The sequence below is a fragment of the Podarcis cretensis genome, assembly GCF_951804945.1.
Source record: "Podarcis cretensis genome assembly, chromosome: 1".
NCBI classification, from domain to species: domain Eukaryota; kingdom Metazoa; phylum Chordata; class Lepidosauria; order Squamata; family Lacertidae; genus Podarcis; species Podarcis cretensis.
The window spans coordinates 30,849,723-30,873,711 of record NC_137170.1 but is presented as its reverse complement, the minus strand read 5'-3'; the positions used below and the strand labels follow the sequence as shown (position 1 = coordinate 30,873,711).

General features: G+C 45.5%; 1 protein-coding gene and 2 long non-coding RNA genes across 8 annotated transcripts in view; 2 read left to right on the top strand and 1 right to left on the bottom strand.

The window, feature by feature from the left end:
- Positions 1-19,084, top strand: part of TMEM63C (transmembrane protein 63C) — a 66,402-nt gene extending 47,318 nt beyond the window's left edge. For 4 of the 6 annotated variants that reach the window (XM_079971901.1, XM_079971902.1, XM_079971903.1 and 1 more), the window contains 15 exons: positions 569-642; positions 1,021-1,101; positions 2,620-2,740; positions 4,801-4,934; positions 5,502-5,624; positions 7,937-8,090; positions 8,698-8,804; positions 9,863-9,949; positions 10,792-10,857; positions 11,069-11,231; positions 12,517-12,622; positions 13,930-14,097; positions 14,770-14,885; positions 16,351-16,425; positions 16,647-19,084. In XM_079971901.1, the coding sequence (XP_079828027.1) occupies positions 569-642; positions 1,021-1,101; positions 2,620-2,740; positions 4,801-4,934; positions 5,502-5,624; positions 7,937-8,090; positions 8,698-8,804; positions 9,863-9,949; positions 10,792-10,857; positions 11,069-11,231; positions 12,517-12,622; positions 13,930-14,097; positions 14,770-14,885; positions 16,351-16,425; positions 16,647-16,859 (1,788 nt within the window). In that variant the 3' untranslated portion in view covers positions 16,860-19,084. The remainder of the gene's footprint in view (positions 1-568; positions 643-1,020; positions 1,102-2,619; positions 2,741-4,800; positions 4,935-5,501; positions 5,625-7,936; positions 8,091-8,697; positions 8,805-9,862; positions 9,950-10,791; positions 10,858-11,068; positions 11,232-12,516; positions 12,623-13,929; positions 14,098-14,769; positions 14,886-16,350; positions 16,426-16,646) is intronic. The other 2 variants (XM_079971904.1, XM_079971906.1) reach the window with 1 other exon arrangement.
- On the bottom strand, positions 1,047-4,792 carry LOC307214351. Its single transcript, XR_013837959.1, has 3 exons — positions 3,509-4,792; positions 3,009-3,187; positions 1,047-1,154 (listed from the first exon to the last, which is right to left on the bottom strand). It is a non-coding gene; the product is annotated as an uncharacterized lncRNA (long non-coding RNA).
- A 1,186-nt stretch (positions 19,085-20,270) lies between the features above and the next one.
- LOC307214298 lies at positions 20,271-22,716 on the top strand. The gene is made up of 2 exons (XR_013837895.1): positions 20,271-21,658; positions 21,825-22,716. It is a non-coding gene; the product is annotated as an uncharacterized lncRNA (long non-coding RNA).
- The last annotated feature ends 1,273 nt before the right edge of the window (positions 22,717-23,989 follow it).

Below are 23,989 nucleotides of genomic sequence, written 5' to 3'. Positions count from 1 at the left end.
TTCAGTGGCCCCATTCACGCCTTCCCCTTCTGCCCTCTCAGAGAAACTCTGGGTAATGAGGTGTTTTCATTGTCCTTTGCTAAGGGAGATCCTTGGGTCCAAAGCTGGTTTCAAGAAGTTCACACTGGTATGGTTAGACTGTTGGATTTTGCTCTGGAAGGAGGTGGGTTGAAATCCCAAGCCAGCTGTAAACTAATTAACTAGGTGGCCTTTCGCAAATTGCTCAGAAAACCAAAGAGGCAAGCGTCTTATGTAGGAAAGACTCCTATATAAACAGTAATTTTTTACATCTTTTTTAATGTTATGAATTAGCTGCAAGTGGGAAGGTTAATTTAATTCAAAAGAGAGAATAGATCCCAGTATGTTTCAGTCAGGTCAACATCCACTGTTGGGGAATTTTGGAGTCTGGCGCCTGTGTCCTTAATGAGAGCTGTGGACCAAAAATGAGAACTCCCTCTTGGGTTCCTTTTATTTTAATTTTCATGCCATCCCATAACAAAATTATTTGGGTGGGCTACAGTAAGGTGTCTCCTTTTTTCAGGGACTTTCTCCCTTTCTTCTCCCTAAGGTGGCCCGGACCCTGATGGTTACTAGGATTCCCAAAGATATTATGGATCCCTCCCTTGTCATCAAACATTTCCAGTAAGTGCAACTATAAGCTGATATCCATGCCTCTAAACATTTCCCCTTTCTTCTCTAGCTAGTAATAGTCACTCACTGAAGGTGGATGGGAGACTGCCTGGGTACCACTTATACAACATCTTGGGTCCCAAGATGGGTGAAATGTGGGATATAAATATACAAAAATAAAATAAATACATTCATAAGGTAATGTCCCATTTTTAACCAATCGCTGCTACAACAGCTTTCTAAAGAGGTATTCTGTATTTCATGGACCCATCCCAGTCTCCGTTCCCTTGTGACACCAGGGATGGGATGGGCAGGATTGATCAAGCTCCATCACTTCCTTTTCACAGGTGAGCATGTTCCTTAAATATCTTGATTGTCTCTTCTCAACAGTGAGGCTTACCCAAGCTGCACAGTGACTGGTGTCCAGTTCTGTTCTGATGTTCGCACACTGATGAAGTTGGATTCAGAGAGGTGGGTGTGTTGTTTTTCTGCTGTGACCTGGATTTCTCTAAACTCCTTGGATTCTATTAAGCAGATATCCTGATATCAATTTTACAGTGCAGTAGCAAGCACCTTTCAGCAAGATTGTTCTCACCCCGCCTTGAGAATTGCTTCAGGCACTTTGCAAGACACAAGGGAGAAGCTTGTGTCTGATCCTTTTAACACGACAAAGACTTGCATCTTGGCAATTATTTGCTGCATTTTATTTATTATTTTACTTAGAGCACTTAGGCTCCCAGAGTGGTGTACCTTTGATAAAAACAAGATGGTCTCTGCCATCAGGTTTACAATCGAAAAGGCACAGCGCATGAGGGGAAAGGAACAGGGAAGAAAGAGGGGGGGAAAGCAAACTCACACGTCAGTTCTTAATGTTGAATAGTACTTACAATGACCAGCTGGAATGGAAACAGTTAAAGGGCAGACCCCTTTCTGGTCTGTGTCACTTAAACATACCATTTTTACCCATAATTCCATTCAGGCCTCACATTTAATCTGCAATTTTAAATAAATTCCTCTCAAGATATGTCTCCAAATACACTGCCTCAACTCACAACTTTTTACTCCGTGAATGAAAGGAGATTTGAGGTCATGACAGGGTTTCTTCTGTGAGTGCAGCTCTTCTTCCATGAATGGAGGTTCCCATTCACAGAGCCAAAGGATCCAGGCCACACACCTTGATACCTATTTAAACAAGTATTTTGTCTGCATATTTAAATAAATATGTAAATGTCAAGAGCTGCACTGCAACATTATTTCCTAGGAACATCACAGATGAGGTTCTGAGGATGTAATTCTGTAATGCAGGGGTGGGAAACCTCAGACCCAGAGGTTAAATGTGGCCTCCCAGTCCTCTTTATCTGACCCTGAGAACTGCCCCCAGTCCACACTCCTCACTGGCCTGGTTGGAAAGTGTCCATGAACTATTTCATGCCTCTTTTGCTTGTCTGGATGGAGCATGTATGGATGTGGAGACACTAGAATGCTGTACGAAGGCAACGTTTACACCTGTTTTTCTGCCCACTTTTGTCCCCACTCACCACTGCCATGTGGCCCTCAGAAGGTTGCCTAGAAGGGAATTTGGCCCCTGTGATGAAAAAGGTCCCCCACCCCTGCTGTACGGAATCCAAAAGCCTCAAACTTAAGCAAAGCAATCACAGTTGTGCATGCATGGAAATGCACTTACCGTATTTTTCCATGTATAAGACAATATTTTATCCTTCAAAATGATGGGCAAAAATTGTGAGTCTTATACACGGATAGCAGTGGGTGGGTGGGCAGTTGGTGGCAGCAGCCAGCACGAGATTGTCAGAGGCAATTGGCCATGTGATTGACTTGCTCAACAACTTTGGGCAATCCCCCCCCCCAAAAAAATAGGGGTTGTCTTATACATGGGGGCGTGTTATACAAAGAACAATATGGTAATTCTGAACACAATGATTCAATGGGCAGCCTCATTAACTTTCCGCTCTGCTTCGTTTTTGCTGGCAGGCGCAAGGCAATGAAGGGGAGGCTTTACTTCACCACCAAGGCTCAGAAGGAGGGGAAAATCATGATCAAGATCCACCCCTGCTCACGGATATTCTGTTGCCGTAGTTGCGGCTTTGAAGAGGTACAGAGTGAAATTCAGGGCCGGCACATGAAACTGACCGTGGGCATTTATGATTGTCCATTACCCTGTTGATTTGTTAGTCTGCTTGCTACCAAGCTAAGCTAGAGACAATTTCCATGTGAAGTTTGATTGAGTGATTGCTTTTATACAGTGCTTTTTTAAAAAAAAAAATGTTTAGGGGTGCTCTCATTTTGACTCAAGAAAATCTCCATTTTATAGTTCAAATTGGGAAAAATAAATGGACAAAAGTACAAAGAACATGCATTACCTCATATTACACAGCTGACAGTAAAACACCACACATCCGCATTCCACACTGCTTCACATTTTAAACACTCACTTCCATCTGAGACTCAGGAAATGAAGCTGCCATCGGAGGTGGTAACAACAAAACTGACCAGTCACCGTGCTATTCAATGGTGATGATTCACCGTGCTAGAGAAGAAACTAATTTTTTTTTAAAATTAGTTTCTTCCATTAGATTCACAAAATGTTTAGGGGTATGCGTCCCCCTGCGTCTCCCTAGAAACCACCTTTTTGCCAAGGCGCCCAAACATGGTTTGTAGTTTTAAAATATGAAAACAAATGCATGTTATAAAACGCAGAGTGACTGACAGAGTCATCTCAGGCCTCTCCAAGAGCTGATGGCAACAAGCTCCCTGGCTTGTGTTCCCTCATTCCTGCCTTCCCTCAGGCTGCACAGGCCTTTCTTGAGCAGCCCCAGGGAAGGTGGTGGGGGAAAGGCCTGCTCCAACAGTTCTCTCAGACCTCTTGATGGTTCTGTCAGGAGCTGATGGTTAGTGCCCCCTGGCCCAAGTCTCCTAGCTTCTGCCTTCCCTCGGGGCACACAGGTCTTTCTTAAGCAGCCTCAGGGAAATGTCACCCAGTGACAGGGGAGAAAAACTTGGAAATGGGAGTGTGTGTGTTTTTCTTGAGCACTTGCCTGCCCCCTAGACCCAGTTCATGACAGAGCTGATATTGGTCTGCTACACAACTGGCCTTCACCTAGTGAATTGGGACCCACAATTTTGTTAAGCCCAAGTCAGAGATGGGCCACACCAGTGGCACTCTTCCCCCCATTCTGCATGCACATTTTGTAAATGTGTGAGGAGGCTTGTTTGTGTCTCTCTTCCTCTGTGTTCAGAACATAGGAGATAAAGAAAGGATTCTATAAAGACAGACACACGAGGGAATTTATTTATTTTTTAAGGCCCAATGTTTCAGATTAGGACTAAAGGGGATTGTTTGAGCACCGAGAGAAAGCGCAGTGAAGACAATAATTTATAGAGAAATGGATACATGAGGTTAAAAATGGGCCCAGCATTTCAGATTGGGACAGAAGCGGGGATCATTAGAATATCCATAGACAGTGTGTCTGAGGGAGAGAGATATAGAGAAAGGCACATAAGGTAGTGAAAATTAAAAATGGGCCCAATATTTCAGTCTGGGACTAAAGGCAGGGCTTGGGCTGAAACTGTTACAAACTGTTTCACGGTTCTACGTCATCTCGGAAGACGTGCTCCAGCTTGCACCATCTAGAGGCCTTGCTGGAATACTGTCTGGCAGCTGGCAGCTGTTATTCCAACTGAGACCATAGTCTCCTTGACATAGTTATTGCTGTTCTTTTTCAAGTAGTGTCTGCCTGAAAGGGCTGGAATGACGCAGTTAATCTCTCTCACTTGCATGCACACACCTTCCTGTGACAGCTGATTCACTCCAGTTGCAACTCCTGGGCTAGAATTTGGCAGCTGATGAATGTTTGCTTGGTACCAATTTTATTGCGGAGTCTGGCCTTGGACTTTTACTCCACCTCATTACAGCAAGTATAATCAGTTTACATTGGTGATGGAAAATGCCTAGATTAAACCAGTATATATCATTCTTGCTGTCTCACAAAAAAAATAATTGTGCGGTAGTTGGAGTTTCAGGAAGCAGCCGGTGAATGCAGCCTTTCAGAGAATGCGTGAAGACAGAAGATGATAACTTCATTCTGCATTTACTCTCACAGGCATTTCAAAGCAGAACCAATAACTGAGCATGCTTCCTTTTCTCCCTGCTAGGTAGATGCGGAGCAATACTATGGGGAGCTAGAAGAGAAATTGACAGATGAATTTAATGCAGAGCGAAGCCGGATTGCGCTAAAACGCCTCGACATGGCTTTTGTCACATTTCAGGATGAGAGGATGACAGCCACGTGAGTATTCCCTGCTACTACTCTAGGAGTTTGTTCACACTGAACGTCTTAACTTTCACCGTATTTGAGGTCAGAAAGGATTATCTCCAAGGGGAACATTAGGAATATAGGAAACTGCCTTATGCAGAGTCTAACATTGGCCCATCTGACTCAGTATTGACTGATTGGGTGCTGTTTTCCAGGGTTTGGGGCAGTGATCTCTCCCAACCCTATTGGAGATGCCAGGGATTGAACCTGGGACCTTCTGCATCATCATCATCATCATTTATTACTTATACCCTACCCATCTGGCCGGGCCTCCCCATCTACTCTGGGTGGCTTCCAACAGGATATTAAAAACACAATAAAACATCAAACATTAAAAAACTTCCCTAAACAGGGCTGCCTTCAGATGTCTTCTAAATGTCAGATAGTTGTTTATTTCCTTGGCATCTGGTGGGAGGGTGTTCCACAGGGTGGGCGCCACTACCAAGAAGCCCCAGCCCTTTTGTCCAAAATGGAGCTACATTCTGTATGGAAGTGGTATTGGACCACCCTCCTCCAGCTGTTGCCTCTTCTCTCCCCCAGCATTCTGAAGGATTACAGCCGTGTCTGGTGTCGCAAGCATCCACAACAGTCTTCTGTTACCACAGTGGTGAAATCCCATTGCTGGGGGGTCAGCTATGCCCCCGCTCCCAACGACATCATCTGGTAAGTTCCCATGCTTCTGCCATCTTGGTTTTCAAGGGAGCATCAAGGCAAGGAGCAAGTTTAACATGTTGAAATTTTAAGATTCTGTGTTATACTTTTGGGTGTTTCAAGACTAGCAAATCCACCGCTTTAAACCCTAGGCCAGCCTTCTCCAACCTAATGCCCCCAATATGTTTTAGAAAACATCTGTCAGCCCCATCCAGCACAGCATCAGGTTACGGGAGGCTGGCCTGGGCAGTGACATCAGGCAGAAAAGAGAGAGAGATGTAAATGTTCCTTTGGGCACTGATGTTGAAAGATGCTGGTGAGTCCAGAGAGTCTCTGGTTATTCTGGTGCTTTTTTGTAGCCACTGTTGAAAATTCACTACATAAAAATTCAGCAAAATTGATAAAACAGTAATCGAGGCAACTAACATTACATGCTGAAATGAATCCCTAGGGGAATTATTATTTATTATTATTTATTACATCCGTATACCACCCTTCATCTGAAGATCACAGGGCAGTTCACAACATAAAAATACAAAATGAGAATAGCCTAACTTCTGTAATCTATGCTCTGGTAAGCTATAGGTGGATCCATTAGACTCCAAGGGCAGACCTCTGCAGAGGGGAAAAGGTGCCAAAAGCCTAAATCTCAGCAGGAAGTGATCTGACCATGATAAGGGACTGATGTCAGTATCTCCCACTTTCGGATCGCCTTCTTCCTACCCAGTTGAGAAAACAAGGTTCAGAGTGTAGCCTGCCACATGCATTGGGCCGATGACATTTGGGACAGCCCCATGGTCATTATGGCAGCCATGGAGTCCTGAGCTACCCCACAGCCAGTGCCTCAGGGAGATTTGGCTGCGTACAGCTATACCTTCAAAGCACATTTCCCCCCTCAGGGCACTGCAGTTCATTCCTCAGAGTTAAAATTCCCAGCAAGCCTTCCCAAACTACAGTACCCAGAATTCTTTGAGCAACAAAGTTGTTGTTGTTGTTGTTGTTGTTGTTGTTGTTGTTGTTGTTGTTGTTGTTGTAGTACCACCACCCTCTACCCATAGATCTCAGGGCAGTTCACAATGAAATGTGCTTTGAATGTGTGATATGTATGCAATCATAGAGGAGAACCTTAGTATTCAGACACATTCATGTGGCAGAAGGCAGACTTTTTAATATATTTCCACAGGGAAAGTTATGTTACTCTGCATTGCAACAAAAACAACAGTTTTGTGGTGCCCAAAAGACTAACCAATTTATTGCAGCATTAGCTTTTACAGACCACATTCCAGTTCACCAGTGGCATGAAGAATAATCCTCAAGTGCATGTATATACATAGTTGATTGGAGAATTGTAAGCAGTGAGGTCTGTCTGTAATTTTTGCATTTTATTTCCCTCTGATCTCACTGCTTACTGCCCTTCCATGTGTAGATATACCTGCAACTAGGGTTTACACCGCACGCAACTGATGAACTGGACTCGAGCCCACAAAAGCGTATGCCGCAATTGATTTCTTACCGCACCTTAGAATCTTAACTGTTTTTGTATCATTGCTTGTGGAAGAACTGGGTGAAACAATAGCACCATCTGCTGACTGCAGTTAATACACTACACAAAGGTGGTGTAGAAACTGTTCTCGAGGATATTGACAGGATTTTTGCAGCTTCCGCAAGGACCAAAGAAAGCTGCCTTATACTGAGTCCATCTAGCTCAGTTTGTCTATACTGACTGGGAGTTTCTCCTAACCTTACCTGGAGACACCAGAGATTGAACCTTGGATCTTTTGCATGAAAAGCAGATGCTACACCACTTGAGTTATGGCCCTTCTCCTTGGCCACCTAGCAGACCTATCTGGTTGAAGTGAGTATTCATCTATAGATGCTTCCAAACATCTGCATTATCCAGCAAACACCATACTTTTGTGGGTACAGTGTGCCACTGATTGGTCATCCACAAAGCAAATAATCCTCAAGCCAGTGTTACCTTTTTAAAACAATCACTAATTTCAGCAGCCAGCATGTTGCAAACAACTGCAAACGCTTTGCGCACAATCAGTATATTCCTAGTTAGATATTAAGATTTATGCAGAAGTCCTAAACCCCCAAAGTGAGGGCAAGAGTGTTATTATGAGATGGGAACTTCTTAACTCTGCCTACACTAACCTGGTGCCCTCCGTGTGCTTCAGTCTGCAGTCGTGCTGGCTGGGGCTGATGGGAGTTGTAGTCTTAACACATCTGGAAGGCATCAGGTTGACGGCAGCTGCTGTCACCTCTTGGCCGGCTGCCTTCCCTGCACTCCGCATGCTCCTCATGCTTTTTTTTTTTTGTAGGGAGAACTTATCCGTCAGCGGTGCTTCGTGGTGGGTGCGATTTGTCGTGCTCAACATCTGCCTCTTCATCCTCCTCTTCTTCCTCACCACGCCCGCCATCATTGTCAACACCATGGACATGTTCAACGTCACGCGGCCTGTGGAGAGCCTCAAGGTGCGCACTGCCATCCCCTGTGGGGTTCTTCCTTATTGGTACTAGAGCCCAGCTATGGGGAGGGTAACATTCCCACTCCCTGCTTTTCAGGGCTTGCCCATTCCATGCCCATCCACCCCCAAAAGAGAAGCATTTACCTGTGAAAGCATTGGACAGGGAATAAAATCTCTGCCAAATGTCCTGATAGTGGAGCCTTTAGCACTGCTCTGCGCAGGGGAGCCAGACTGCTGTGTGCTCTGTGCTATGGTACTTGCCATCTTCATCTTTGATCTTCAAATGCATCCCGATACTGAATAGGTTGTTGCACCGAAGGAAGAATGACACAGGTGATCCTCTGGTTTAGAGAAGGAGCTGTGGCAGAAATCTCCCAGCACAGAACAGCCATTCATCCTTTTTTGCCTTTGATGTGGCGTTGTTTTTCCCCAAGCCGCACTTACGGTCAGTGACTGAATTAGCAGCAATGAGAGGGGAACCCAGGCTATGCACTATCAAGGAGAAGTTGTATGCTTTTAGTCCTGTTTCCCAGGGTGCGGCAGAGAGAGAAGCTGCTGGATTCTCAGTAAAAGTATTAAGTAATATTATTCCTCCTGTCTATATCATTTCCCAGAATCCTATTGTCACCCAGTTCTTCCCCACGCTGCTGCTCTGGGCTTTCTCAGTCTTCCTGCCTTTCATCGTGTACTACTCTGCTTTCTTCGAATCGCACTGGACGAGGTAACTCATATCCTTACACCCCCAACTTTTAAAATGGTTTTATGCTGGAAACAAACCCCAGGGGTTAGATTTTGTTGCATTACGCATTTTCAGAGTTTCTCTGGGGATCTACCTGGCTATGACAGTAACAGTCAGTAAAATTCATTGCTGAATCTGGGAATCCTTTTATCTGGTTGTTTTAATAGCATGGTTTCCTAAGTTAAAAGAAAAAACCTGGTAAACCCTAGAAGAACCCCATGCTTTATTTTATTTATTCATATTGGAGTAAAAGGGTTTGTAACTCTCATTATTGTTGTTGTTGTTGTTGTTTATTACATTGATACACTGCCTTTATCTCAAGGTGGTGTACATGTTTCTCCTCCTCCTCCCTATTTCATCACAACAACCCTGTGAGGTAGGTTAGGCTGAGAGACGGTGATTGGCCCCAGGTCATTCAGTGAGCTTCATGGCTGAGTAGGGATTTGAACCCTAGCCTCCAAGGTCCTATTCCAACACTATAACCATTATGCCACACACAATGTACAGTGGTACCTGGGGTTAAGTACTTAATTCATTCCGGAGGTCCGTACTTAACCTGAAAGTGTTCTTAACCTGAAGCACCACTTTAGCTAATGGGGCCTCCTGCTGCTGCCGCGCCGCCGGAGCACGATTTCTGTTCTCATCCTGAAGCAAAGTTCTTAACCCGAGGTAATATTTCTGGGTTAGCGGAGTCTGTAACCTGAAGCCTATGTAACCCGAGGTACCACTGTATGCTGCTTTATTTAAATCAGATTTTATTAAGGCTTTTCATTATACAATACAAGAAAAAACAAACTAATCTAAACAAAAACCAAAAAAAGAAAAATGCAAAGTCCTCATCAAAACCTCATAGTGTGTTTCAGTGACATTCTGTGATATTTATTGCTGAATCTGAGGATGTTTTTATCAGGTTGCTTTAGTAGATTTCGGGAGTTTTACTACAAAATTCTAACCTAGCTCCTGTTACGTTGCTGATTGTCTCTCCCCATGGGATAAATATGGTGGGATAAATATTTGTTGTTGTTGTTTTTCCCTTTTAGGTCAAATGAGAATCAGATCACAATGCACAAGTGTTATTTTTTCCTGGTGTTTATGGTGATCATCTTGCCCTCACTTGGATTGACCAGGTACAAAGCAGCTTGCAGGTGTTAAAACACAAATCATTCTTCCTTTGTTCAGGCCTTTTGTGAAGCCTCTTGAAGGTTTTGTTTGCAGATTGAATGCATGCTTCCTGTCTCACAGAACACACTGCAGTTCAGCCCCCCTCTGATAGGGAGACCAGCAGTTCTGAATAAGTAGTTGGCAAGATTTAAAGCCAGAAGTGAATCAGCAGCACTTGAGATTTGGGGGAGATTTGCACGAGTGTGTTTTCCATGTGGTAGCTCAAATTACCACATAAAACCTTGTTTTTTAAGTGATTTGCTGATATTAAGCTTACTGTCATATAAAAAGAAGGTAAATTGAATCCACTCCTTTCAAAAGAGAAAATTAAGCTCACTTTAGAGGTAAATTTATTTAGGATTGAGACTTGACTTGGCACTCCATTCTTCCTTTCTAAAGCAAAATAAATGCTTTCTCGGGCATTTTGATTTGCATGAGAAAGTAGAGACAAAGTAGTAGGTGGTATATCTGTATAAGAGGGCGGTATGTATGAAGGTCTGGAGAGGGGCAAATCACAGGGGCCTTGGGGCTACACAACAAAAATCCTAAAGGCTACACCAGCAGCGGCTGTGGTGATGAAGCAGAGCCTCCCCTCCCCCCCAGCACCAGCATCACTATAGCTTCCATGTACAGGCTAGGGCAATGTACTCTGAAGCTGGGAATGCACAGACACACTGGTGAAGCTGGCATGGTGGTCCTGCTGGCATAGCCCCAACCTTTAGGGGGCTAGACTAGTGGCCTGGGTGTCCTGCACAAGTTTCCTTGCAAAAGAATAAGCCTCTGTTGCATTCTTGCTCTCTGTTCTCAGTTTGGATCTCTTCTTCCGCTGGCTCTTTGACACCCACTTTGTGGATCAGGCAGAGATCAAGTTTCAGTGAGTATTGCTCAGAACTGTGTGTGAGAGACAAAGAGGGCTCACCAGTTCTGCTGGCAGGATGGGTGCCCTCGTTTGTGTTTATGAGGTACGTCACGAGCATGTGTGGCCTTGGTTCTCAGCAAAGGTTTCTGGAAGTGCCACTTTCTCCCGGTCTGTTTAGAGCATCTCCCTCCTCTCACTCCTCCGCCCCTGGTTTCTTCCCATCTAGGTGTGTTTTCCTGCCTGACAACGGTGCTTTCTTTGTCAACTATGTCGTCACCTCCAGCCTGATTGGGACAGCCATGGAATTGCTGCGCATCCCTGGACTCATTGTCTATGCCACGCGGCTCTGCTTTGCCAAGTCTGAACCGGAGCGACTCCACATCAAGCGGGTTTGCGGTTTCGTTACTTTCTCACTCACACTCAGCCGCATGCCGTCCTGTCTGAGGACCAGAAGGCTGTCCTCTTGACACTTCTGTGTTTTGTGAATCTCTGGGATTCCCTCTTGTTATGTTTTGTTCTGAAGCAACTCTGTCCTGTAAGGGTGTGGAAATGCCACCCACCCCCAACCAAAAAACTCACAAATGGCCAGGCTTGAGGTTCAGCTTCTCCAGAGGTTTATGAGAAACATCAACTTAGCGCAAGCTTCAGTCCTGGAGAGTTATTAGTTAGGATTATATATATATTCTATGTGTTTCAGCTGCATACTATGCAGTGTGTGAGTGAGAACAAAATTTCACTTCTTGAGAAGCTTAGCTTTCTCTTTTCACAGAAGGGCACTTGCCTCTGCATTGTTGTTGCAGATAGAATATTGGAAAACAAGGACAGCAATCTTGGGAGAAGGGTTCTGGTGGCCCAGGTTCTTATGGAGCGGGAATCTCATGAAAGTCAAGCTGTATTTGGGAGTTCACTGTCATGATACTTATCATCCAACGGGGACCCACCTCTTTTACTGTGTCACCATCTGCTGGCCCCACTGCCTTCCACACTTTGGGGGAGGGAGAAGGTTTGAAGTGGGATCTACACATGTCTAGGCTCCCTGTGTGCACAACCCTGCCTATACGATCCTGGTTGTGTATGATGCTAAATAATGTAGAGAATCTCCCCACTTTAGACTTCCTCCTCCTGTGAGTGGAGGGTGGTGTGGCTAGGCAGCGGAGATGCAACACGGAGGACCTTAACATAATTTCAATCACATGAGTATTAGACACCCAAAGAGGGCTTCTGATTGGCCCAGAGCAGACAATGCTTAACACATTGACCATGGTTAGCACTGTTGCCTAAACACTGCTTAACATCCCAAAGAAACATTGAAACCATGATGTAGCTTGTAAAGGGCATATCTAAGGAGATGTTAGCAAAACCTGATTGTTGTTTTGCAGGCAAGAGAAGCTCAGGAGGCAGGGAGGCAGAAGCTGCCTCAACCACAGTTTGCTCAGTGCAGGCCAATGCAGTGGTTTGCAACCTATTTGAACCATGATTTTGCATCCTGGTTTGTGGCCAATACTTAACCATGATTTAGGTACAGAGATGTAATGCTTAACCGTAGCTAAGGGAAACAAATCATATTGGCTCAAAGCTTTTAAGTGTGCTAACCCAGCCAACAAGTGTTCTTTTAGCTCTCCTCATGATGAAGTAGAAGACAACAGGATAAATGTGCTGCTGTGTTTTCCTTAGAATCAAGCTTATGAGTTCCAGTTTGGATTGGAGTATGCCTGGACCTGCTGTATATTTGCTGTTGTCATGACCTATAGCATCACCTGCCCCATTATTGTCCCCTTTGGTAAGTATCTCTGCCAGCCCTCAAAGGTCCTGTCCTTGTCTAGTCACTTGAGAAAATCAATATTCTAGTCAGGATGTATGGGGAAGGATATGGGGAATAAAGATGGGCTGCTGGGCAGGGCAGCTGCTGAAGTTTGCCTAATAGGATTCAGGGCAAAACGTGGGGCTCTGCTACCATGCAGTTGTGATTCACAGCTAAAAGCAGCCTTACCAAAATCCACATGGCTGCACTCCAATCCACTGGGCAAACACTGGGCTGCCATACTTTATACATTTAAAAACTTTAGATCAGGAGTAGCCAATATGGTGCCCTTCAAATGATGTTGGACTCCAACTCTCATCTTCCCCAGTTGGGAATAATGGGAGTAATCCAACAGCATCTGAAGGGCACTATAATGCCTACCCCTGTCTTAGATGTTTTTATGCATTTGTGCTCAAGGCTGTAGCCTTGACGCAAGGGGAAGGACTGTACCTTAGTGGTAGAACATGTGCTTTGCACGCACAGAATCCCACATTCAGTCTCTGGGAAACTCAGAGACTTTGTAGAGCTGCAATCAATTGGTAGAGACAATACTGAGCCAATTAGTGTAGATGCTGCTGCTCTGACTCAGTTATAAGGCAGCTTCCTGTGTTCCTCTATCAACACACACACAAAGATATTCTAGGCTCCTCTGAATTATTAGTGTTCTGGGTTTGGTTTGGTTTGGTTTGGTTTGGTTTGGTTTGGTTTTAATAAAAAGCAAATCTCTAGCTCAGGGTTTCCCAAACTTGGGTCTCCAGTTGTTTTTGGACCACAATTCCAATCATCCCTGACCACTGGTCCTGCTAGCTAAGGATGATGGGAGTTGTAGTCCAACAGCAGCTGGAGGCTCTGTGTAAATAATGTAATAATGTGTAAATAATGCATATTAAGCTACATTTATTTAGGTTTTAGCTCTTTCACATTGAATTATAATACCCCATTCCCGAAGTACACTTTCTGGACAGAAAATGACTATGGCCTTGTACTTTGCCTGGTGTACAGGATTTGTAGTCCATTCTGCCCAGTACTCCTGGCTGGCAGCAACAGTCACAGGCAGAGGTCTTTCCCAGCCCAGCTACCTGGAATCCTTTTTAACAGAAGAAGCCAGGGATTGAATCTGGGGCCTCCTGCATGCGGAGCACGTGTCCCACTACTAGCTAAGCTGTGGCCTCTCCCACTGAATCGTCTGCTGCAAAATCTCTCTTGGCCAAGCCCCTCATCATCTTGCCTACCGGCATCTCCTTTGACCATTCCTTGTCCTTTTGCTTCCATATCTGTGCCTGCAGGTTTGCTGTATATGCTGCTGAAGCACATGGTTGACCGCTACAACATTTACTATGTCTACATCCCCACCAAACTGAACCAGCGCATCCACACGGCAGCTGTGAGCCAGGTGGTGGTAGCTCCCATCCTCTGCATGTTCTGGCTGCTCTTCTTCTCCGTCATCCGACTAGGTAGGCAAGGACTGTCATCAAGCATACCCTGAGCTGAACCTTCTTCCTCTCAGACTGGGGCTTGTTGACATTTATTTAGGAAAGGTTGAGTAGTATCCAGACTGAGCGCATCCATTTACCTGTCAGTGTTTGTAAAAAGCAAAAAAAGAAGAAGGAAAGGGTTCTGACCTCCCTTTGCCTCTTCAGCCTGGTCCTCGGACCCTTGTCTGCATAAAAGAGTCCACGAGAATATCCTTGCAGAGTTTTATTCTTAAAAGTCTTTGTGCAAAACACGACTGAATAACTATACACACCAGCACGCACCAACCAACCAACCCAAACACCAGCCACAGCACAAACTAACATTTCTCACTTTATATATACAACCTGCTGCAGGCCGCTGAGTCATGCTGACCCAGCTTTATTCGCATTAAAGAAACAGCGGCCATTTTAGCCGTGACATTACCCCCAGGAAGTTGCTTTGAATGTTGTGTTGGCTGGGGCTGGTGAGTCCAATAACACCTAAAGGGCCACAGATTCACCACTGGTGATTTAGAGAGCCCTCATCCAGATGTGACAGGCCTTGCTCCTAACAAAAGCAGGTTTGGGTCTCAGGAGTTGCAGACTACTTTAAATTGTAGGCAGAGAAAGCAATGGCACCTAATGTCATTTCCTGGTCTGTCAACACTGTAGGCTCCATCAGACCCATCACCATTTTCACCTGCGTGGTCCTTGTCTCCTGCATCCTTTCTTCCTTCTTTGGCCTTTGTCTGAAGAAGCTGCATCCAAGGAAGCCCTCCAGTTACCAGGTAAGAAAGGCAAGAATGTGCCCAGTTTACTGTGTGCTGTTTCTTACATTTGCTCACGACCACTTGTCACCTGAGCTACATGAGGAAAATCCAAGCATGGGGAGATGGTTACCACAATATTATTTACAATGCATGTACACACTTCTCAGACTAGCATGTTCCACCCACAACCACTTTTAAAATGTTGCGCTACATACATTTGCTTTGAAATGGATGGATGCGTGCATTAAACCTTTTACCAAAAAGGTGAAATGCTTGTCAGATCTACTTTAGAAAATACATCTAGAGAATTGGATGCCTTGGAACACATTCTGAACGGAGGAGTTTATCTTTGGTACCAGAACAGATCTCACAGTCCTGTCAGACTAAAGTCTGGTCCTGGTTAGCATTCTTGGTTTCAGCAGCCAAATATAGTCAGGGAATATTGTTTTATTGCTGTTGTTAAACAGATACGAGTCAGGAAACCCTTGCTGAAACACTGCAAACCAGGGAGAGATGTACTAGTAGACCTCGACTGACCTCTGCCCCACTCCTTCTGACAAATGACACAAACACAACATACAAATACGCAGAATACCGGGGAGGGGGGGAATCAACTCTCAAATGCTGACCAAAAGAATATAGTTCTGTCCAGGTTTGGATACTGTAGGTGAAGCTGTCTAATCTTGGAAGAATTATGTATGTGCTTATTGAATCCTGATGACTCCAATAAGGAATAGCATAGGACTTCAAAGTATCAACGAGAAAACAGAAAAAGAAATGCTGCTGCAAGTCTTGCTGATATTTTACATTGCTGATATTTTACATACTGGGTATCCCTTTTATTGTTTCCTGGTTTTGGGGGGCATTCATTTTGAGGGGCATTTGTTCTCCCTCTTTATGGTTGCATTATTCTTCAGTGTTACATTTTTGTACCTCAAAAGGCACTATAATACACTGAGTCACACAACTATTTTTCACTTCCCCACAATCTTAGTAATTGCCCTTGAATAGCCTGAAAACAAAAAGAAGTGCATTCTCAGAGTGTAGTGACAGCTCATTTTGTGCTTTTTAGGTTTGTATTCCACTTTTTCTCCAAGGAGCTCCAAGTAGCATGTGTGCTGTATGGTCCATTTTGTCCTCACAATAATTTTGTGAGGCGTTTTAGCCCATGATCTTCGTGAATGAGTGGATATTTGACCCGGGGGTCTCCCTAGTCTAAGTTCAGTAGTATATCCCCTTACACGAGGGTGTTTTCACAAGGCGTCCACCTCAAAAATAGCCATGATCTATTGACCTACAGCAGGGATGGAGAAGTTTTGACCCTCCCATTGGTTCCAGCCAGATAATAGGAAATGTTATATGGGAGGCTCCAGGTTTGTAACACTTGCTTTTGGGAGAATCACCATTTTGGGAGCTACGGGTCAAGCATCAATCCTTGTTTTTCTATCCCTCGCCCAACTTTATTCTCCTCTCCACCTGCAAGCAGATGTCTGAGCAATCTGAAGGTGCCTTCAACGATACAGAAAGGAGCAGCATCTCTTCAACCCCCAATTCAAATGTAAGTATATCTTCCATTTCCTGTATGCCTCCCTTACTGCCTTGCACACTTGCTTGCAATGTCCCGGTTCCCTCATGCAGACTGGCAAGGTCCACATGCCAGCGTTTCTGCAGTCACTATCCTTTCACAAAAGGGAAGAGTTACAGGAGAAATTTGTCTTTTCAGCAAGATGCAAAGCAAAGGACCTCTGAATTGTAACTTCCTTGCTCTTTGTGTTGTAGATATTTGTGGCTACAGTGCTTCAGGAGCCAGAACTAAGCCTAACGCCAGCAGCCTCCCCAGCTCACCAGTCTTACGGCACCATGGGCAGCCGCCTGGAGCAAGCCGAGAACATGGAGGAGGGAGGCCTGCAGAGCTTTGAAACAGAGCTGGAGAGCACGGAGGGCGAATACAGAACCGGGCCAGTGCTGGATGACCAAACCCGCTATCATTGACCACCAGCTCTCAGAGTGATGAGACAGACCAGAGAAACATTTTGAGTATTAAGAGTGCTGGAGGGAAGCATTATGTCCCAAGGCCTAGATTGCCCTGAGTTGCCATATCAGTCCTGCTGTAAACCAATTTTGAGCAAAGGTCTGGTTTTGCTACTTAGGCCAGAACCACTCAGGCTGATGCACAATGGGCCTTCAGGGCTGCAGTTCTCTTGGCCACAGTGTTGGGATGGCAGCTCAACTCTCCAGCAGAGATGGAACGAACAGGGAGGTTCTGCATAGGCAGTGTTACTTCAGTTTTTTACTCCCAGCTGTTTAACAGCAGCATGTTCCACATGTTGCCTCTCATCCTTCTGCTCCAGGGCTACAGACTGCCATTGCTTGACTCTTTTTGTGTCTTCTGACAAATCTTCCCTTCTCTCCGTTGCCCCAATTGGTCTCCCTCGCCTTCCACTATTTTTGCTTTTCATTTATATATTATTATTTTTTTGGTAGAGGAAGATGTTTCTCTAGTGGGGGCAGCCTTCTCTGCTCAGGCCAGCAGGAGCAAGAGACTGTCTGGATTTAAATAGCATCATGCGCCCAGTAGCTACAAACCTTTCTATAAAACATTTGGGTGTGGGTATGTGGAGTAGAGAGCAGAATGGTGACTCCCGAGACACATTCAAGTTGACTGCACAGCCCAGTGTAATGCATTTGTTGCAGAAGCAAAGTCCCAATTGTTTCCTGAATGCAAGAGGGGCATTTGCAAAAGACAGGTGCTTTAGCTGCTTCATTTTTTATATGCCCATTTGTTGCTGCTGCAGTTGTTGCTTTTGCCCAAATTCACTGCCTCCGAAAAAAGACTTACTTTCTCAGTGTGGCCTAAGTGACAGGCCTGACTTGTCTCTGTTTTTCTAGGTTTGACTGGTTGTGTGCTTTATGCCCAGAATAATTGCCATGTTCAGATTTTTGCTTATCTTTTTTCCAACCGTGTTGGAAACTGCCTGGTTCCTTGTTGGAAAGCAAACTTGAAGGCGGAGGGGTGGGGTGGGGGTGATGAATGAGATTGTGTAGAAGCTGAGCCCAAACCAGACAGGACAGCAGCAGAGCTGTGTGTATAAATCCAGATCTGATGCAAACCCCTAGAAACCAGGGGTAGAGTCAAACTTTTAAGGCAAGAGGAGAGCATGTGCGGGAGAGGAGCTAAACGAACAGCTAGCGCCCTGATTAGAGGGCTAGATAACATTCTGCAGGGGGTTGAGCCCTGGGGAGGGTTATGGGTTTGGTACACATCACTCATATGCCCCCTTTGCTCCATAAAATGGATCTCCACACCTGCTTGACTTTCAGCATCTTCGTTACAGATCCAAGTTTAAACATATGGTTATGCCACGATCACATCTAATTTGGCACTGGCTTGAGAGCTGGGTGGGATGGCAGGCAGGCAGTGGGGACATCTTGACCCTTCTGTGACAATAACCCATTTGTACACCAGCATGTTCTAAGCTGCCAGTGCACAGGCTGCATGATATCACAGGCCCAAATCTGGCCAGCCTCCTTGCCTCCAAATGATAGGTGTGCCTGCCAGGATAGACTTGTGCATGGGAATTATTCCATTTTATTTCGAAACCACCACTGTTGTATAGGACTTTCTCTGGCTCAGCTGCATTATATACTAGCCCATTAGATCAGTGCTTCATCATCATTCATGTCAGTAGAACATGAGACTATTAATCTATGATTCTGCAAAGTCCCTAGGAGCAATGGAGTGAGACCTCTCGTGGGCTGCTGTGCTCAGAACCTGGGATGAGGCTGTCCAAATTTTTTTACTTAGGAGCTAAGTAAAAGCCGCAAGAGAGCAAGCAGGAAGGAGAAGTATTAGGTGATCTGCATACAAATCAGAATTGCCATGCCCTTTTTCTAGCAGGACTCCTGTGTGCTGAATTACTGCCTGTATCACAACTCTTAAGCGGGTGAAACTTTCCTAGCATGCTGGTGCTGTAATTGGGAAAGTTGTTCCCAAGCTACTCTGTCGCTGTTATAAGAGGTTTGCCTCTTAGATTTCTGCTGTCCATGCAACTGTCAAAAGGCACCGTAGGTGTGGGGAGAGAAGGTAGAAGAAGCCCTGTTTCCATCTTCAAGGCCTGTTTTAAACAAGGCAGATCTAGGTTGCCCACTGCTGTTTGAGAAACAGAAAAAGCCCCTTGTGATTATAGCTAAATAAAAAGATTTATATTAGAAGCTTACCTGCAATTACTATCCAGGAAGTAAATCCCATTAAAAGCAGTGGGAATTATGCCCAGGTAAATCTGCTTCCCAGAATTTCCTTTTCTTAGCTGAAGATCATTCATACACCTTGCCACAGATAAAAATGCCTATAACACAGCATTCCTTCTAATATATAGAGGCTGCATAGGGACTTCATAGAGTAAGTCTCCATTCCTGCCCCCATGAAGCAAAAGCCCAGCATCCGAGGCAGCACAAAGGCTTGGCTACATCTGTGTCTCTAGGGTAAGCTGCCCACTTGTTTCTTGCTTAGTTACTCATATGTATGTAAGAAAGGCAAACTAGATAGAGTGGCCAAATGCAAATGAGGAAGGACAGTGGCACCTATAAGAGTTGTGCAGCAACTTAGACTTGCTGAAATCCCTCTTGTGTCCATATACAGTGGTGCCCCGCAAGACGAATGCCTCGCAAGATGGAAAACTCGCTAGACGAAAGAGTTTTCCGTTTTGGAGGTGCTTCGCAAAACGAATTTCCTATGGGCTTGCTTCGCAAGACGAAAATGTCTTGCAAGTTCCTGCGGGGTTTTTTTCCTCCCCCCCCCTTTCTAAGCCGCTTATCTGCTTATCCGCTAAGCCGAAAAGCCGCTAAAAGCGCTAATAGCGCTAATCCGCTAAGCCGTCAATAGGCTTGCTTCGCAAGATGAAGAAACCGCTAGACGAAGAGACTCGCGGAACGGATTCTTTTCGTTTTGCGAGGCACCACTGTATTAATGGTTGTGGGGCTCTGTCTTCTTTTGCATCTGGCTACCTTAAAAGGTAAAGGTAAAGGTACCCCTGCCCGTACGGGCCAGTCTTGACAGACTCTGGGGTTGTGCGCCCATCTCACTTAAGAGGCCAGGGGCCAGCGCTGTCCGGAGACACTTCCGGGTCACGTAGCCAGCGTGACATCGCTGCTCTGGCCAGAGCCAGAGCCGCACACGGAAATGCCGTTTACCTTCCCGCTGGTAAGCGGTCCCTATTTATCTACTTGCACCCGGAGGTGCTTTCGAACTGCTAGGTTGGCAGGCGCTGGGACCGAGCAGCAGGAGCGCACCCCGCCGCAGGGATTCGAACCGCCAACCTTTCGATCGGCAAGCCCTAGGCGCTGAGGCTTTAACCCACAGCGCCACCTGCGTCCCTTTTTCTGGCTACCTTAGGACTAGTTAATTAAAAATTGGTCACTGTTTTTAGTTCACCCAGGGCCGCAGAGAGGAAAGGTTAAACGCTTACACCGCCACCAGTGCAACAATCTAATTCATGACCACTTCTGTTTGGTGTTTAGTGGAATACGTTGGCAGATCCAACCACAAATTTGCCATGGTCAAACCTGTACAGCCTAGAACAATCTGCTGAGAGGTGGTTTCCAGAGTCTCAGGCAGAGTACAAAAAAAATCCCACCTTTAATGTAAGAATTAACAGGCAAAGTATCAGTCAGCTGGTGCGATGAGATACGTCTATTTTGCTGGATGAACACCATGCTGCTTGAGTGTACGTACAGTAAAATACAGTATATTAATGTATAGTCCCATGTAGAATTTTTTTAATGTGTTTGGCAACCCTGAGATCCTTTTAACTGGGGAGTGAACTTCAACCTTATCTATGCAATACAGATTATCTTTCATTGCTTTAGCTTCTCTCATGTGCGGCCACGGAAGAGTCTGTAGCGTTATTCTCCACACTGCAGCCTTTTATTATGGAAAGAAAAGGCACCCTTTAAGTTTATTGCGTCAGTGTAGTAGTAAATGCAGCAGCCCAATTTCAGAAGCAGTTTGTGCCATGCACAGTCACCTGCCCACGTTTTAAAAAGCAGGCAAAGGAAAAAATGGACATGTTAGTGAACAAGTGATGAAGATACAGGGAGCCATAAAGCAATCTCCAGTTTAACTGAAGAGAGTTAAATTCAGTTTTTTTAAAACTGGGTTGTGGATTGTTTAAAAAATAAATAAATGTTTTTTCCAGGGGCTGGGGGTTCTTGGAAGCTGTCCAAAGAGGAAACAAGCACATGCATAAGAGGAATGGTCGGTCTTCTTGGTGTTTTGAGGTTTCGCAGAAAATTATGAGACAGTAAATTGTTTTTGCAGACTGTGTCTGCACCTTTTGATGTTGCTTGTGGCCTGCAACTGTATTAGTTATTCTGTTCCAGGAGCCAGTCCTGTCACCTGTGACAGGTTTCAGAGGCAGAGGGTTGGAATGTTGAGTATTCGTAGCACAGAAGAGGGTGTGTGTGTACACATATGGAATAAGTCATGTGATTACAAAAGAGGACTGGCTTAAATAAAGGCAACACACCACTCTGAAACTGAACTGGTGAGCTCCCATCCTCCAGAAGCTGGCAGGATTGCAAGGCTCCAGCTTTGTGGGTATAAGTTTACAAACCTTTCCTGTACCCTTTGGGGACTATCTGCCTTTAGCAACATTTGGTAATGCACATCATTGCTCCAAATAATCTCACACACATGTCTGTTGCAGGATGTGGTCATATTGTCCCTAAAATAGTCATTTGAAAACTTGATGTGAGCAGTAGAGAACTGGTGATTCTGCAAGATCCAGCACCCAGTGGCGTAGCGTGGGGGCTGCAGGGGGGCCGGCCGCACCGGGCGCAACATCTGGGGGTTAGCGTTAGGGGTAGTGTTAGGGGGCGCAAATCCACGGGTTAGGGGGCGCAAATTACTTGCCTTGCCCCGGGTGCTGACAACCCACACTACGCCACTGCCAGCACCAGCTATGTCAGTGAATAGGTGGCTTGAAGAACCGTCTGTCTGCCTTGGTAAGATTGCTTGGCTCATCCTCCAATGCAGCAGGACTGAGCTAATGACACATCTGAAGCTATGCCCACATAACTTGGATGAAGCCCTGATGACTGCAGTGGAACTTAACATCTGAGTGAATATGCACAGGGTCAGGCTTCTGGTGTATTAGAGGATAGGGCCTCCTTATCCAAATGAGTCTCTTTCATGTAGTATCAATAGTCAGGCATCTCTATGCTATTATCTGTGCTGGGTTTTTTCAACATTTCCCACAGGTAAGAAACTGGAGCCACTCGAGTCCTCAGAGGAGGGAGCAGCAGGCCCACATCTGCCAGAAGGAGAGGAAAGGTTAATACTTCATTGAATACTGTGGCTCGTTTCTGAAAGGGGGAAGGTTGTGTATGCCTCACAAACAGGCAGAGAAGTTGAGGTGTGGAACCCCAGAATGTGACTCAGTTGAAGGGACTCACCTTAATCCAGCACGAATATGATCACAGGTTTCTCCCATCCTATTATCAAGTGCCATAGCTGGCTGCATTTGAGGAAGGGTGGTCGGGACCAGTGCTGTAGCGTGAGTAAGCAGTTCCTTACTACTCCCTCCTTGGAACCTATGAAATTACCTTTGCCTAGTCACATGCTAATGTAGCAAACCTCAAGGCCTCCTGTCTTAGCTGCTTCTCTTTTATGGAGGCAAAGTGCCTGTGAGTTGGGTATGGTGTCTTTGGGAAGCTCTGGTCTTTTGTCTTTCCCTTGGCTGTTGCCCTCTAGGAATGTGCCAGAGTTATGTATCTTCTTGTTATATTTATTGCTATGACCGTGCCTTGAATAAAGTTACTTCGCCCAGCTGGTGCCTGGGGTTGAGCTGCACATGTTGACGCAGAGTGATGCTAACTCAAAACAGGAGGAGAAGGAGGCCCTTGCCAAGCATATCAGAAACCTGAGAGGTCCCCTTTTGCTGTAGTTTAGGTGGTGTGATAGCCACCTTCAAATAGCCAAAGGGCTGTCACATGGAAGATGGAACAAGCTTGTTTTCTGCTGCTGCAGAGGGTAGGACCCAAACCAATGGATTCAAATTACAAGAAAGGAGATTCTGCCCAAGCAATAGAGCTTTCTGACAGAGCTGTTCAACTGTGGTACAGACTCCCTCAGAAGGTGGTGGATTCTCCTTCCTTGGAAGTTTTTTAAGCAGAGGTTGGATGGTCATCTGTCAGGGATGCTTCAGTTGTAATTCCTCACATTGCAGGAGGCTGGATAAGATTGCCCCCAGCAGCCCCTCCAACTCTGTATCAAAAAGAGTTTAAAACAACTTGAAATCACAAAAATAAGGTGAGTCCTGAAAATATACACCTCAAGTGTCAAAAGGCAGGCTGAAGAGTTGCATCCTCCGCATCCTCCGGAAGCTGTATCATGAAGGTGTTGGACACACCTCTGTGGGAACCGAGCTCTGCAGATTAGGGGCTGCCACAGAAAGTGCCCTATTCCAGGCTGCCACTACTCCAAGCCTCAGAGCAGAGGAACTCCCAAGAGGGCCCCCTCTGCCAATCTCGGCACCCGAGGGTCTGTAGCAAAGGAGCCTGTCTTTCAGCTGTTTGGCCAGTGCATCCCTAGTCAAACTAAGGAATAGTATTTTTTTTAGCCTCTGATAACCTCACTCCCACCCAGGACAAGTCCCCACCACTCTGGTAATGAGAAAGGATACCTGCTGCTGCTGCTGCTGCTGTAGGCAGCCATCTGCCTCGACAAACTCCTGCTCTGGTTACTATGGAAATGGGAGCTCCTGCCAGGATTCTTATGCTTAGTATAAAACCATAGGGATGGTAACTTCCCCCTCACTTTCGGAGGAACTCTTGCGGTTCTAGTCACCTGGCCCTGACCCAGGAGAACTTCCAGACATCCACCCACACCTGCAACCTTCTCAATGATGGCAGTGGAGGATGGCAAAAAGGGTGATGAGGCCACTTACACATGACTAAAAGGGCACGTGCTAATTTATATGTAAAGATGCAGATTCAGAAATACCGTAATTACAACAAGTGAAATGCAATACAACAGACTGTAGTGGGGAGTGACTGTGACCCCATGATCAGCGTGCCTTTTTAGTCTTTCCAGAGGAGAGAATAGCTCATATAAGAAACCCTCC